The following is a 15,780-nucleotide window of genomic DNA, read 5'->3' as shown; positions in this document are numbered from 1 at the left end:
TTGCTATGTGGTTATGAGATGAGGAAAAATATATTTGACTGCATGATGAATATGTTGTTGGCTCTAGCTTACCCGTTTTATTGCATGGTTATGATGTATGTGGCTGTTCTCTCTTGCGATGATCATCAATTTGGTTGATGGGAGCAGATGGGCGAGGTTCTCACGGTCAACAGGCGAATGGTGATTCCGTTGCTTAGCCATTTGGGCTGGAGTTTTCCTTGTGTTTTATTTAGGGCTATGGCCCATGTATTTCCTTCTGTATTTCTACGCTACACTCTAAGTTGTATTCGTATTCAGCTATCCTGCTTTTTGGCATCGTGGTGTGCCTAGTTTTGTAGGGGTGATGTTGGGAACCCCAGGACTGCGTTGTTATGCTATCTTATGTGTGACGTTTCCTTTAATTGCATTTATAAATTAAATGGGACGTTACATATACACTTTATTATTCAATTTGTTCTAAATTTAATATATTTCTTTATATTAAATCACAATATCTAATAAAAATTTATATTATTGTAAATAAATTTATTATAATTTTTCATTATTCACTATTTTAATTAATTATTATTATTATTTTAAATAAATAACTCATAAATTTTATTATTTTTTATATATAATAACATATAATTTTATAATTATTTAATAAATCTTTATTTTACACTATTTAATTAATTAATATATATATGTATTTATATTTATTTTATTTAAGATATACCATCTTGTTCTAAAAAAAATATATACAAGTATACGTTATCATATAAAAATATATTTGTAGATATTATACTTGTAGATATTTTTTAGAACTAAGAACGATTCAGTTTTCTTATTTATTTATTTTAATTTCTCTTTTTTTTTTGTAAAAACAAAGTTTAGAATTCGGTATCTAATTACGAGAGTATTTTGATGAATGCAGTGAAAAGATAAAAAGTGCATGATATTAAAAGTCATGAATGGAAATAAATTGGGATTTGAGTTTATTTGAGTATTTATTAAAAAAAAAATTAGTTCAATTGGGAAAAAAAAAATCCAATCTGGCCTGAGGGTTTTCTTTTACTGTTTTCAAACCACTACCTTATCTATCCACTGCGCAGCCATTGCCCTCTCTTTCCGTCACTATCCATGGCCGCGCCAACGGGGGAAGACGATTTGAATTATGAGTTTGCGTGGGGCAGGAAGCGAGGCATGGGTGGGAAGAAGAAGGACGTGCAGTTCTACGAGTCCTTCACCTTCGATGGCGTGCAGTACACTCTTAACGATGCCGTTTACCTCCAAAACGAAAGCTGCGATGTGCCTCACATAGGGAAGCTAATCAAGATCTGGGAGAATCGCGACAAGTCCAGGAAAGTCAAGGTGCAGTGGTTCTTCCGCTCCGGCGAGATTCACAAGTTTTTGGAAGGGATCCAAACCAAGGAGAACGAGTTGTTTTTGGCATGCGGTGACGGCAAGGGATTCGCCAATGTTAATCCTCTCGTAAGCTTTCGATGCTAAATCCTTTCCCCATCGTTTTGAATGCTTGTTGGATATTCTTCTGCCGTTTACAGTATTGTTGGCTATTTTGCTGTCGTTTTCGATATTTTTCTTTTGCTGAGTTTCGATTCTGAATATTTTTGCTGTCATTCTGAGTATTGTTGTCTATTTTTATGTATATCGTTTTGAATATTATCGGATGTTGTTCCGTGGTTTTTGGTATAGGTGTTGCAAGTATCAATCCTTTGGCAATTTTTGGATTCTGAAACTTATCTTTGTCGTTTGGTTTTGGCTAATATACTGTTGTTTAGACTATTTGCTTTGCAAACGTCGAGCTTTTGATAAGTTTCGGCTTCCAAGTTTTTTCTCTTGTCGTTTTGAGTACTTTTGGCTATTTTTTCTGCCGTTTTGAGTACTTGTGATCTTTTTTTTCTATCATTCAAGGTTTTTGTCTATTTTTCTGTCGTTTTGAGATTTTGCTTATCTGCACCAGGAAACTATCGTTGGAAAATGCAATGTCGTTTGCATTTCTAAGAATATTGGAAATTCGCAACTGTACGATGAAGCAAAGGCTGATTTTGTGTTCTACCGTTTCTTTGATGTTGGACAACGCAAAGTAGTGGACCAGATAGATGACAAGATTGCTGGAACTTAAGGTATTGGGTGATCTTATTCGTTTTTATGCGATGTAAATGATTTATCATTGTTTTTGTTTAAGATAGCTTTTGTTTTTGAAAATAATTAGCGGATTTGTCACTCTTGACATTCCCAAACTTTTTAAACTACCCTTGTGGTTATCTAAAAACTTGGGTTTAAGAAAAGAAGGAAAAATCACAGGACTGTGATGTAAAAGATTGACCATTGTGTTAGTTTTAAGATAGTTTTTTTTTTTTTTTTTCTAAAAAATAGGGGATTTGTCACTCCTTACATTCCCAGTTGAACTTTTTTTACCCTTATAGTTTAAGTAATTATCTAAAAACTTGGGTTTCAAGACAAGAAGGAAAAATTATAAGATTGTATATGACAGCTTCTGCCATGGTGTTTACGATCACAGTGAGGTTATTATCTTCTATTGTGTTGTTGGAGAAAGTTGAGAATGGAACTTTCTTGTGTATTGGGTCTCCCAAGTGATGTCCCTCTCGCTTCTTTTTACGGTTTGAATCCCACGTTTTAGCTCTAATGTCAACTGAGTCTTACCCAATGGTCTGAAATGAGTGTTTAGCTGCTACTTTGCTATAACATTTATTATCTAAATTGAGGTTTTTGTTGGTTGAATCGATTGTTTTTCTGAACTTGTTGCAGTGATAAATATTTGCACCAAATAAGATAAACGATGCTTGTTGGAGGCGTGGAACTCGGTCTTGACAAGACAGAAAGCATTGAAGTTGATATCTCGGGTAAATAAATTAGTTAGCCTGTAATTGAAAAGTTAGGTGACAAATATGTTGACGTACAGCATACATAATGTTACAAAGATGCTTACGGAGTGTATATGTCTGGGAGGGATGCGAAATCTACATGACAAGCCTTCTAAAGAAGGAAAAATGTGGTCATTCAAATATTTTTTCGGGGCTGGGAAAGCTTCTTTTCAGGGGGAATAAAGGATTTGCATACTTGTGTTGCTGTTACGGCTGTAGTTAGATTATTAGTAATACTGCTATTGTAATTAATGTAATTAATTTATTTATTTTTACCACATTTCTACTTTAATTAAGTTATTGCTGCCGCTACTGATATTTAGGAGTTTGCTTTAGTTTGTACATACCAGTGGCTATGGAAAATATTTTACAGTACTAATGATATGTTTGTAAGAGTTATTTATTTTAATGTGAGAAATAATAGGAAATGATTGTAATTTAATTTTAGTATATGCAATAATCAATTAGTTTGTTGAAATGCTTAACGTAGGATTAACTTCGGTATTGAATTATCCACAATTTTGTATTGAATTTGAATTATTTTATTTGCAATTTTTATTAATTCTTAAAGGCGGCGGGCAGAAGGGGGCAGGTTTAGAAGATTTAGGTAACTAATAATATCACGCCTATGAGACTCAATTATTTACTTACTACTAATAAGATAATACATATAAGATTATCCAATAGGTGAATAAGATGTTGATAATTTTGATATTAACTAATAGTATTATGCTTGAGAGACCAATAAGACTCATAACGTAACATGTGCAACATGGACATGAACGAGTTGGTAACTAGAAAAGTTTTAATTCAAAACTCGTGATATTTGTCATTATAAAAAGAATAGAGATTATGGTCTAATATTTTAACAGAAACATTATACTATTTCTTAATGGAAATTTTTTGATGTTAATAAATATGAACCAGTTAGTGAATTAATCTTTATTACTTTTAGAGACCTTTTAATGTGTATTTTGTGAAGCAAAAGTTCATCTACTACATAAGAACGTTCTAATGGTTCACAACATGAGTAAGACGGTCTGAGTTAAATCGTGATACTTTATCAAATTGTAACAGAAAAAAACTTTGTTAGACAAAAAAATCAAATATATATAAGATCTGATTTGCTTGGATTTTGTTAAACACTACAATTAGCACCCAACACACTAAGGCTTTGATGGAAGCATTTTTAAGGAAGTATCCGAAGATAAGAAAAATGATTAAACTCCTAAATTTGAAGAACTTAGATTTTCTTCTTCTAGAGAAAGTTCTCTGGAGAGAATGAAGAAAATGTTACTACCATTTATGATCCGAGAGAACAAAGAAGACAAGCTTATAAGCAAATCAATTCTCATTGAATCAAATGTGACTGTTAGAAGAAGGCAAGAGGTCATATTTTAAGATGTATTTATAGATGCATAAACCCCTTGTTCACATTCAAAGACTCAAACAATCAAAAGATGGGCCGAACCATGAAGCAATTTAACGCACACCTTCTTTGCATGGGGGCTTCTCCCTGCACCCTCAAGTCTTCATCCTATACCCCCAAAACTGCACCCTTTGCACCGCAAAAAATCTGCTTTTACTGCAGTCCTACACCCCAAAAACGAATCTCGTTGACCTAGCAGCGGGCCATTTAAATTCCACCCTTCCTCTTCTTTTCCTTCACTTGTGAGCAGCGGGCCATTTGCCTCTTTTTTGTGGAGTAGATCTGAGTAGAGCGCCACCAGCAACCACCAACCACCAAGCAGTTCCCTCTCCGTCCATATTTCATCCACACATCCACTCTCCGTCCACATTTCATCCACCCAGTTGAGTTTTCTCAATGTTTTATTTTGGTTTTCCGTTAATGATGATAGTGAATGATGATACCGATTGATAGAGTCGTCAAAATGGGTTATAAATCGCGAGCCAACCTGATTCATCACGGGATCGGGTTGGGTTGAAAAAAAATTACAAATTTCAGTACGGGTTAAAAATGAACCAAACCCATTAAGAATTCAGTTCATTTGGGTTGAACCCGATGAGCCAGGTTAGCTGACCAACCCATTAATAAATTTTAAATATTTAATTAATTAATATATATATATATATATATATATATATATATTATATTATCTATTATATATTATATATGCATATATTATATATATATATATATATATATATATATATATTGTAGATGGGGATAAAGAAGATGTTTCAAGAGATGAAAACGTTGTGGATTTATTCATTCAAGATTCTAATATTATAGTTTGATAAGTGACAATAATGATTTGATGTTAGATAGTAATTTATATTTTTGTGATTTTGGTTTGTATTTGGAGTTTAACATAATTTGAGATTTTATTTGGATTGTATTGAAGTTTTTTTAGATTTTTAATCGAAATGTTTCTTTTTTTTTTTAATTAAGTGAGCCAGTGAGCCAACCCGTTTAACCCGCCAACCCGTGGTGGGTCGGGTCGGGTTCTAATTTTGTTGGCTCGCTAATAAGTGAGCCGGGTTGGGTTGACCCACTAAGTGGTCAACCCGTCGCGGGCCGAGCCGGGTTGGGTCGGGTGACCTGTTTTGACAGCTGTACTGATTGATGAAGTTATTGGTGAATGCTGTTGTATTCCAACGTATCATTTTTGAAGCACTTTAATCTGCAATCCTTTATTTTTTTTTAGTTTTCTCGTGAAACGGATGTCGAGATCCGTTTCAGTAAATTGTGAAACGGATGTCAAGATCTGTTTTCTTATTTTTTAGTTTTTTTCGTGAAACAAATGTCTCCGTTTCGGTAAATTATGAAACAAATGTCGAGATCCGTCTCATTTTTTTTTTGGTTTTTTGTGAAACGGATGTCGAGATCTGTTTCCTTATTTCTTTTTTGTTTTTTGCAATGCAGATGTCGAGATCTGTTCCAGTGGTGTTTCATTTTATATTTGGTGGTTGATATTTGATAATTTGAGTGATTTATTCTTGCTGTATTGGAGATGGTTGGCTTGTTGAAATTTTTTGTTTTGAAAGAATCTGCGAAATAAGAATAAGGGGTGGAAGTTACCCTATGCTTTGATTATTTATTTGGTTATATTAGATGGTGAATTTGGTTATGTTTGATACAATAATGAATTTTGTTGCACTTAATGATAATTTTGTTTGTGAAAAAGAATTTAATTTTTTAGTTGGTTGCATTCCTTTAGGCCTCTTGATGTCGGGATTTAATTTGCAACTTAGTAATGTTTGAAACTTTGAATTATAAATATGGTTAGGACAAGAGGAAATTTATCTATACGCGGTTCACATGATGACCCCGAGAGTTCTGCACAGGGTGATGTTGTTGAGCAGTAGGGTTCAGATGTTGCTCAAGACGAGGAGCAAGGGATTGGCCACAATGCTGCAGGATTTCCAAGTGGTCCCTCTGATACATCTTTATTGACTCGATACCAGGATCATGTTGCACATATCATATGGGAGGGTCAAGTTAGTAAGAAATTTTTATAAATGTTTTTATTTTATCGTTGTTGTGTATTTTAATTGTTTTATGTTTCTTTTTTCTTAGGATCGAATTGTCAAACTAGTCTCCCATATTAAAAAAGTGAAAAATTTAGGACGTCCTCACCCTTCTGTTCTGCCTTTTATGGTAGCTTATAGATTATCGTCTCTGTGCGATAATTTATATGAATATCCCGATACTGGATTAATACTGGGTTTTGTGGAGAGATGGCATCCCGAGACTAATACTTTTCATCTACCAATTGGTGAGATGACCATCTCTTTAGATGATGTTTGGTCGCTCCTTCACCTTCCCATCACTAGAGAGTTTTGCTCCACTGAAAATCTTGAATATGAAGATTCACTCAAGATTATGATGACATTTCTTGGTGTTGATTGGGTTGTGGCTTCTAGTGAGTTGAATCAAAGTCGGGGTGGACATGTCAGACTTAGTTGGTTGAGAGACTTGTATAGGAGTTGTTGTGATAACAAGCTATGGGAGTTTGTTGCACCTGCATATCTTTTGCACCTTCTAGGGTGCACGATATTTGCTAATAAAAGTGCCACCTATGTTCGTACCCATTACCTCGAGCTTGTTAGAGATCTCCCTATATGTCGTAGATATGCTTGGGGAGTTGCTGCTCTTGTCTACTTATATAAGCAACTAGGAGATGCTAGCTTTGCAAATACAAAGCAATTAGTTGAATATCCTCCTCTTCTACAGGTACCTTTTATATTACATTTTGTTGAATATTTTACTTATTTTTTATTTTATATCACAATAGTTAAATGAAATGCTATTTTATATAGGCTTGGATATACGAGTACTTCCCTGCATTGGGAATGAAGCAATTACGTGATACATATGTGGAGACCGAACCCCGTGCCAGACATTATGTCACTAGACGAGCTACTTCCGCTCTAGCTGATGTTAGAGTCTAGTTGGATGCCTTGACATATGATGGGGTGATTTGGAACCCATATGGAGCACATAGGGCTAGTCGACCACTTGTTGTATCTGTCATGTTTTTTGGCTTCCTCAGGCTTGGTATCCTCGTACACCGTCATCTGCCAGAGCGTGTGCTACGACAATTTGGCTTCATGCAGCCTATTCCACGACTGCTGAGCTCGCTTCCCATGTTGGACTTTGCGATTATTGATGATCGGTGGAGAGACCACGATCAGTTTATCGTAGTTCAGGTGGTCGCTGCGCCAACTCCTTTTTCATGTTCGGATGGATATTTGTAGTGGTTTAGGAGGGTCTCTGATGAAGGATTATCTTGTTCCTTTTTAAGATTATTGAATATGGTGTGAGTTGATTAAGAAAGCTAAGTGAAATCCCCACTGGACATTAAGATAGCAAGCTATCTAAATGTGAAGGTTGCTTTCACAAAGCTCAAGAGAAGAAGATGATGGATTGATTCAAAATGAAAAGGAAATGAAAAGCACATAAATCATAGAAAACCAAGAACAATTAAAGGAAGAAGAAAACATAAAATGAAAAGGAAAGAAATGGTAAAAATGTGAGAAGCACGCCACTACAAGAGTAGGCTAGAAGCCATCACAATCTTGAAGATGAGTGGATGTGTGCCGCTGATGAGTTCAAATTTTTGCCCTCATTTAATGTGCAAATTTGGGAATTTAATTGAATTTTTGTGCTTAAGGATTGATTTAGTTAGGATTTGTGATTATTGGATTTATTGAGTATGTAAGCTAAAAATGGCGTAAAAATTGATTTTAGTTGCATAAAATATTATTGGATATTTTAACATTTGTTAATGCAGCTGAAGTTTAATTTGGGTCATTAAAAGTTTGGATTTGAAATATTCAAAGTTACAAAATAAGTCCAAAATCAGGAAATTCTGGAAAAGAATAAATCAGGAGCTAAATACACCCCCAGATTTTATTTACACACTCCTCTGGCAAGTGGACCACAAAAGAAAACATGTTCTGCACCCTCAATTTTTACTGAGTTTTACCCCTCCTACCATTTAAACTCCACTCAACCAGATTATGCCATGTGGCAATCCTCACCTTCTAAATCTGTCCAACCATATGCTGACACGTATCATAATCCTCCACTCACCAAATTGACCAATCAGAGCTTGCCACGTCATTATCTCCTCCATCTCACACATGAAACCCTAACCTTAATTTTCTCCTCTCCCACCAGCACCACCGGCGGCTGTCGCCTGCACCTTCAACCTCGCACCATCTCTACAGTAGCCACCGTGACCATCCTTCTCGCCTCCAACAACCATCACCAACGAGAGTCCCATTGAATCACCACAGATCCTCCGCGAACAGCCATGGAAACTGCCACACCTCCGCGAAGCAAAATGGCACACCTCCATTAAAGCAGCTGCACCGCACCACCATAGCAACCATTGATTCCACCATTGCAGCCAGATCTACACTGTACTGCAAGCTAGAACAGATTTGCACAGCCATTGCAGCGTCCCCAAGCACCTTGCAGCACCACGAAACCACAGCAGAGTAACAACAAAACACGATCCAGACCCACGCACAACCTGCAGCAGTCGCGCCCACCATCATCAACGCCAACAACAACCTTCTGCACCACCGCGCCTTCGCTGGAGAAGAAAAGGCAGCCACCACCACGAGTCAGCGCAGGCAGCAGAGGAGCAGTCGTCATTGCATCTCCAATCTGCAGAAACCCTAATTTTGGAGAGAGAAAGTGTACTGCCACATGTCAACTTCTCATTATACAGTCAAACTGGTTAACAGGTCAACTGGTCAAACTCTGGTCAGACTCTGGTCAAACTCTGGTCAAAACTGCAAAAACGGTCAAATAAGAGGGGTAAAATTGGAAATTGGATAGAAATTAAGTTGCTAATTAATTAAATAAAGATAAAATATTTTAGCAACCGACAGATAAAGTCCAACTCCAATTGAAGCCTATATAAAGAGGTCTAAGGGAGCAGAAGAAGGAGACACTTAGCAACTCTCTGGTTTTGGCAGATACCGTCATCCACCACATCTCTCATTCTTCCTTTCCTTTTATTTTCTTTCCTTCATCATATTATCATGTATTCCATCAAAGCCATGGAGGGCTAAACTTTTAGGGTTGATTCCACTGTAATTTCTTAATTGGATTCTGAGGTTAGATAAATTTATGTATTTGTTATTTTGATTATTGTTGTGGTTTTTGTTATATCTATGTCCTTTGCTTCTTAATTGAATAGAAAATAATGATTTTAAATCTACACGCATGCTAATCATGTGAGTAAAAAGGTTTTTAAATTCTATTGAGACTTTACTTTGATTTTATTTAGAAACTTTCATTTTATTAAATAAGTTTTTGCCAATAATTGAGACTCTACTTTGATTAGAGGTAATTACTTTAACTAAAATTAGTCAAGACTTTACTTTGATTAATCAAGTTTTCTATTTGGTGAGGAAACAAAGGAATAGACATGATTAGGCATAGTAAAATTTAATTGAGACTGTACTTTGGTTGAATTTACTATGGATAATCTAAAAGTTCTCACTTTTAATTGAGACTGTACTTTGGTTAAAAGTGAGAACGTTAACAAATTAATTGAGACTTTACATTGATTGATTTGTAAATCAACAACAATAATTAATTTAACAATAATCTCTAGATAACCGATGAAGAATCCTATTTTGAAAAAGTAGTGGAATTGACCTCTTTTCTATTACTGTGTTTACAATCTTTTATTTGTGTGACATTTATTCTTTGCATATCAAAACCCCATATTTTTATAGTTTCTAGTTTTAATTGCATTTAGGATAGATTTTTATAAAACTCAAATATTTGAAATCAATTTCGTATTCGTTGTGAGACGACTCAGGGTTATCTTAACCCTGACTAGTTTAATCACTACTAATTTTGCAATACTAAAGTTGCTAAAGTTAAGTAGTTGTAATTTGATCGCGTCAACGACAGCGATATCAGCCGCCACTTGCTATGCAAGATAAGGCTTAAAAGTATTCACTCCCTAGGGAGGAAACTCTCACAAATGGTTGAGAAACAATAGTGTTTTTACTTCAAAATGTTCAACCCTTTTACATGTCTAGGAGCGCCCCTTATATAGAAGAGTTTAGGAGCCTCTATGCAAATAAAAAATACCTAAGGATGTCTGTACAAAAACCTAACCCTAGCTTCTAGAAACTAGGTCAAATAAGGTTACAAAATGAGAGACAAAAGAGCTAACTATGGTGTGTGCAAGGCTAATTTCGTTCTAGCACTAAAGGAGACCAAGAATGTGTCTCATATGTCTCCAAAAAGTGGTCAAAGTGTGCTAAAAACAAAGGAGACCAAAGGTACATAGGTACACTTGCTTTATGCCTTTTTCTTTATGCTTTATGTCTTTGCTTTACTCTCTCCTCCACATCATTTATGCTCCCCAATCACCATGCGCCACCTAGCATTGCTTTCTTACTCCTAATTAACCTACAAAGCAAATAAACATAGATTAGCATGTTGGCTTAAGTCAAGTCAACTATAGTCAACAAGTCAAACCTAATTAAAGGTCAACAAGTCAACTAAAATTGATTCAACTAACTCAACTTAGGGAATCAAAAATAACAAACACAAATGAAAGGAATGATGAATTAGTGAACTTCCTTTCTAAACATGCTTAGTCTTCCTAAGCATGTGCCTCCCTCCATCCTTGGTTGGGATCAATCCTTCATCATCCTCCCCTCCTTGGAGAGAATTTGACCACAAATTCTTTAAGCCTTTGTAGATGGAGCTTGACTTGATTTGGGGGAGGATTTGCGGCTCCCTTTTATGAGCTCTTGTTCCATCCTTTCTAAGGGTATTACCCCTAGCTTTGGTTAGGTCATCTTTATTTTCTAGACTACTCTTCCTTTCTTGTTTGTGCTTTGGGCCTTTCTTTTTGGCTTGGGAAGAGAAGGAAGGGTGACGCACATCTTGCTTTGGAAGAATTTTTTTGTAGGCAAGTAACACCTTGGTGAAAACTTGCCCCTTTTGTTTTTCTTCTTCATCTTTTCTTATTATATTTTTATCCTTATTAACTTCTTAAGGTGATAGAGGTAGTAAAGTTGCCTTTTCCCATTTATGAAGAAAATGTATTGGTTGGTATGTCCATCATGTAAAGTTTGTTTATCAAATTGCCATGGCCTACCTAGTAAGATATGTGTGACTTCTATGGGAACAACATCACATAACACCTCATCTTTGTAGCTTCCTATAGAGAAGTTAATTAGGACTTGTTTATTGACATCTATTTCTCCCTCTTTACTTATCCAAGCAAGCTTGTAGAGCTTAGCATGAGGAATGGTCTCTAAGCTAAGCTTTTCCACCAACCTTGTGCTAGCTACATTGGTACTACTTCCTCCATCAATAACTAGAGAGCAAACCCATTTGTTAATTTTGCATCTAGATTGAAAAATGTTTTCTCTTTGAGTTGGCTCAAGCTCACTTTGATGTTGACCTATCATGCGCCTTAATAACATAGGGCCTTTCTAAAAAAAATTAGTTTTACTAGAGGAAGAAGGTTTTTTTGAAAGAGAATGGGGAGATGAGTGTTCACTTTCAACATCATTACTCTTCTTTAAGATTATGGTCCTCTTGGTTGGGTAATTTCAAGCAATGTGATTATAACCCAAACATTTAAAATATTTAATGGAACTTGATCTTGGAGAAGTGGAATGGTGAATGTGATCACTTGGTGACTTACTTTTACTTGGTGGTTCTTGATGAGAGTTAGAAGGGAATTTATCATGTTTCTTTTTACTATTTCCCTTCCATGAGTGACTAAAGTAGTGGTTAGATGAGTAACTCTTCTTTATCCTTATTTTTCTTTTCAATTGAATTTCAATCCCAAGGGCAAGTGTGAAAAAATTTTCAAGAGTGGAGTACTCATACAACTCTACTTGGTCTTGTATGTCTCTCCTAAGACCACTCACAAATCTTTTTATTTTCTCTTTGTTAGTTTCTTTTATTTTAACCCTACGCATTTGAGACTCTAATTCTTTAAAGTACGCACTCACACTCATAAGACCTTGGTGAAGCCTTTGGAGCTTCAAAAGAAGTTCCTTCCTATAGGAGGGAGGAACAAATCTAGCGCGCATAAGAGTTTTAATGTCCATCCAAGAAGCCGCGGGTGGCCCTTGGTTATAATTCTTACAAACTTTATGCCACCAAGTATTGACATAATCCAAAAATCCTAAAACTACTAGATCAACTTGTGCTTGATCCTTTACATGATTTTCATTGAAAATTTGATCAACTTTAGCTTCCCAATCAAGGAAGATTTTGGGATCACTTCCACCATAGAACTTTGGAATCTTTGGATTTTGCTTCTCTTTTGTTGGGTTGCGCCTAGAATGCCCTCTTTTCCTAGCCTCTCTTTCTTGCTCTTTAGCTTTAAGCCTTTGAATGTGCTCTTGGATTCTTAGGTCACTTTGCTCTTTTTCTTTTCTCAATTGTTCAAAGGACTCTTTCCTAGACAACTCCAAATCGCAAAGCAATCTCATGAATGTATTATTTTTGTTTGGAGTAGGTGCATTTGATGAACTTGCCATGATTCCTACAACAAAACACTCAAAACCAAGTGTTAACATGAAAACCGAGAACAATTCCAACCTAAAATGAAACCTAAGTGTTTAGATCACACTCCTAAAGTAACAAGACAAGGCTAGCACTCAAAATCCACCAAAGGATTGAAGAAAACACTTTTAAAACTTGTGCAAAACCTTTCAAATGCAAGACAAGTGATTCGGCCACAACACCCTAAGAGTTTTAAGAAAAGAAAACTAGTAAGACAAAACAAAGAACACCTAGTGACAAGAAAGAAAAGCACAAAAACAAGGAAAGCTAAAATCTAAAGAAGAAAAGTTTGAGACAACTTTTAACAAGACTAAAACAAGAAAAGCACATTTTAAAGACTCTATGGAAAGTACTTGACAAGCATCTTCAAGTCTTAAATCATGCATACACCAAGAAATATCATAACCAAGTTAAAACATGGAACTAATTAGCCAATATCACCCAATTCCCAAGTATGAAAACTAGTAGCATAACACCTAGTGAAAAACACTTTTAGTTCACTAAGGAGCAAGGTTGCTCTTGGTTTTTAGGCAAAAATTTGTGCAAAATTTTCTTCTTTCACAACTAGTTTCATAAAATGGTGAGAAAGAGTTTTAGGTGGCTTGGACACTTAGTTCCTCAAGTTTTAGGCCAAAATCCATTTCATGAAACATACATCAAGCAAATTTGGCGTCGTTGCCGGGGACCAATCGTTTCGTTCACAGTAAAATTTCTAGTGTGTTTGTGTTTTGTGTTTTGGTTTGTGTGTGTAGTTCAAGTGTGGTTGAGTTGGTATATGTTCATTGTGATGTTAATGTTGTGTTAAGTTCAGTGTCTGTTTCCATTCCTGTGTGTTTCTGTGTAGTGTAGTGAATAGTGTTGCGGCGCGCATGAATAGTGTCATTTGTAGTAGTGAATAGTGTTTGAATAGTGTCTGAATCTGGCATTTAACTTCTGGATTTTTGTTTTGGTAGCTACGGAGCTTGTTTTGACTTGAAATTTTTTCCCTCCACTTCTAAGACATTGAACTTGATAGAAAAAATAGCTGGAGCAGTTGGTATGGTCTGAGTTAAGAGATTCAAAAAATTTTTGGACTGATTTTTAGTGAAACTTCAGAGGACCATAACTTTTGCTCTGGTTATCAGAATCACTATTATTTTATATGGATTTGGGGTAGAATTTAATTTGCTACCTTGTTGTAACCCGCTCTGCCGGTTTGCAAACTCAGATTCTCCAGAAAATGCCATTTTCTACATTTCAGCAATGTTTTTTGTGATTTTTCTTCATTTTTTTTTACTTTTAAAAAATTGAAAAAAATACTTGTGCTTTGAGTATTGATCTGATTTTTTTTGTGCTTCTGTTTGACCACTCAGAGGAATATCCTACCAATTTTCAAGTCAATTGAAGGTCGTTTCAGTATACTTGTAGTTATACCCTTTGTTATGCCAATATCACTACAATTAGTGCTTTTTGGTGCATGACTAGGGGAAACCCAAGTGAATTACAACCATTTGACCCTGAGATTGATAGGACATTCCACAGAGGAAGTAGGCATCCTAGGAATCCATCTTTGCATGCTGAATATTCAGTGACATTTCCTGATTCTTCTGATTCTCATCACATTCCTGACACTCCTCATTCTTTGCATTCTGAGCATTTTCATTTTCATACTGATAACATGGCTCAACCTCCTCCACCTCATGAGAGAACCATGAGTGAGCTCACTGCACCAGAGTTCACTTATGATAGTTTATGCATACAATACCCTGAGGAGGAGGTTCCATATGTGCTGAAAACTGGTTTAATACACTTGTTGCCAAAGTTCCATGGTCTTGCAGGTGAGGACCCGTGCAAACACTTGAAGCAGTTTCATGTCGTCTGTTCCACCATGAAGCCTGCAGATGTACAAGAGGACCATGTATACTTGAAGGCGTTCCCTCATTCTTTGGAGGGTAATGCGAAAAACTGGCTGTACTACGTAGCACCCAGGTCCATCACAAGTTGGGATGACCTGAAGAGATTATTCCTTGCCAAGTTCTTTCCTGCTTCAAGGACAACAGCCATAAGGAAGGAGATTTCTAGCATCAAGCAGCAATCTGGAGAGACCCTTTATGAGTACTGGGAGAGGTTCAAGAATCTCTGTTCAAGCTGTCCACACCATCAGATTTCTGAACATCTCCTTCTGCAGTATTTTTATGAAGGCTTGCACCACATGGATCGAAATATGATTGATGCCACAAGTGGTGGTGCCCTTGGTAACATAACCCCAGCTGCAGCCAGACAATTAATAGAGAACATGGCTTCAAATTCTCAACAATTTGGCACAAGGAGTGATGCCATAGTTGTTAGAGGTGTTCATGATGTAGGAGCAGCCGAGTACACGAAGAAGTTGGAGAGTAAGATTGATGCTCTTACCACACTGGTCAACCAACTTGCTTCCAATCAGAGATCTCCAGCTATAAGAGTTTGTGGCTTTTGTACATCTGTTGATCACTTTACAAACTCTTGCTCAGCGTTGCAACAACAGGCTGCTTCTCCTTCTTCTTCTTTTACACTAGTGGACACACCTCAGGCCTATGCAGCAAATATTTTCAACAACAATAGGCCCCAACAACAACAACAAAACCACCATGATTTGTCAACCAACAAATATAATCCAGGATGGAGTGATCACCCTAATTTGAGATGGGGAAACCAGGGTAACCAGCAGCCTTAACAATTTCAAAATGTGCAACCACCTCCACAACAAAGAGTTGCACCTGCACCACAAGCTGCTCCTGTTCCACCTGTACCCACACCAGCTCCTGCTGCAGCACCTGCACCTTCTTCTTCTACTTCATTGGAGGAGTTAGTCAGGATGATGACCCTTCAAAATATGCA

The 15,780-nt window shown here is 36.3% G+C and overlaps 2 protein-coding genes and 1 non-coding gene across 4 annotated transcripts; 2 read left to right on the top strand and 1 right to left on the bottom strand.

Annotated features, from left to right (window-relative positions):
- The first annotated feature begins 1,007 nt into the window (after window positions 1-1,007).
- LOC114193424 (protein ANTI-SILENCING 1-like) lies at window positions 1,008-3,201 on the top strand. Its single transcript, XM_028083216.1, has 3 exons — window positions 1,008-1,470; window positions 1,961-2,123; window positions 2,770-3,201. Exons 1-2 carry the CDS (start codon window positions 1,120-1,122, stop codon window positions 2,120-2,122), a joined length of 513 nt encoding a protein of 170 aa, XP_027939017.1. The 5' UTR covers window positions 1,008-1,119; the 3' UTR covers window position 2,123; window positions 2,770-3,201.
- Window positions 3,202-4,262: 1,061 nt separating this feature from the next.
- LOC114195515 (protein MAIN-LIKE 1-like) lies at window positions 4,263-7,694 on the top strand. Of its 2 annotated transcripts, XM_028086014.1 has the most exons (4): window positions 4,263-4,696; window positions 6,137-6,347; window positions 6,427-7,083; window positions 7,170-7,694. In XM_028086014.1, exons 3-4 carry the CDS (start codon window positions 6,505-6,507, stop codon window positions 7,299-7,301), a joined length of 711 nt encoding a protein of 236 aa, XP_027941815.1. In that variant the 5' UTR covers window positions 4,263-4,696; window positions 6,137-6,347; window positions 6,427-6,504; the 3' UTR covers window positions 7,302-7,694. The 2 variants fall into 2 exon arrangements, with proteins under 2 accessions (XP_027941815.1, XP_027941816.1); XM_028086015.1 differs by having other exon boundaries at window positions 6,195-7,083.
- A 7,265-nt stretch (window positions 7,695-14,959) lies between these two features.
- Window positions 14,960-15,066, bottom strand: LOC114195714. The gene has a single exon (XR_003606547.1). It is a non-coding gene; the product is annotated as a small nucleolar RNA R71 (small nucleolar RNA).
- Between the last annotated feature and the right edge of the window lie 714 nt (window positions 15,067-15,780).

This window comes from Vigna unguiculata, chromosome 8 (genome assembly GCF_004118075.2).
Source record: "Vigna unguiculata cultivar IT97K-499-35 chromosome 8, ASM411807v1, whole genome shotgun sequence".
Classification (NCBI taxonomy): Eukaryota; Viridiplantae; Streptophyta; class Magnoliopsida; order Fabales; family Fabaceae; genus Vigna; species Vigna unguiculata.
The sequence above is the reverse complement of the archived record's forward strand: the minus strand, read 5'-3'. Positions and strand labels throughout refer to the sequence as shown.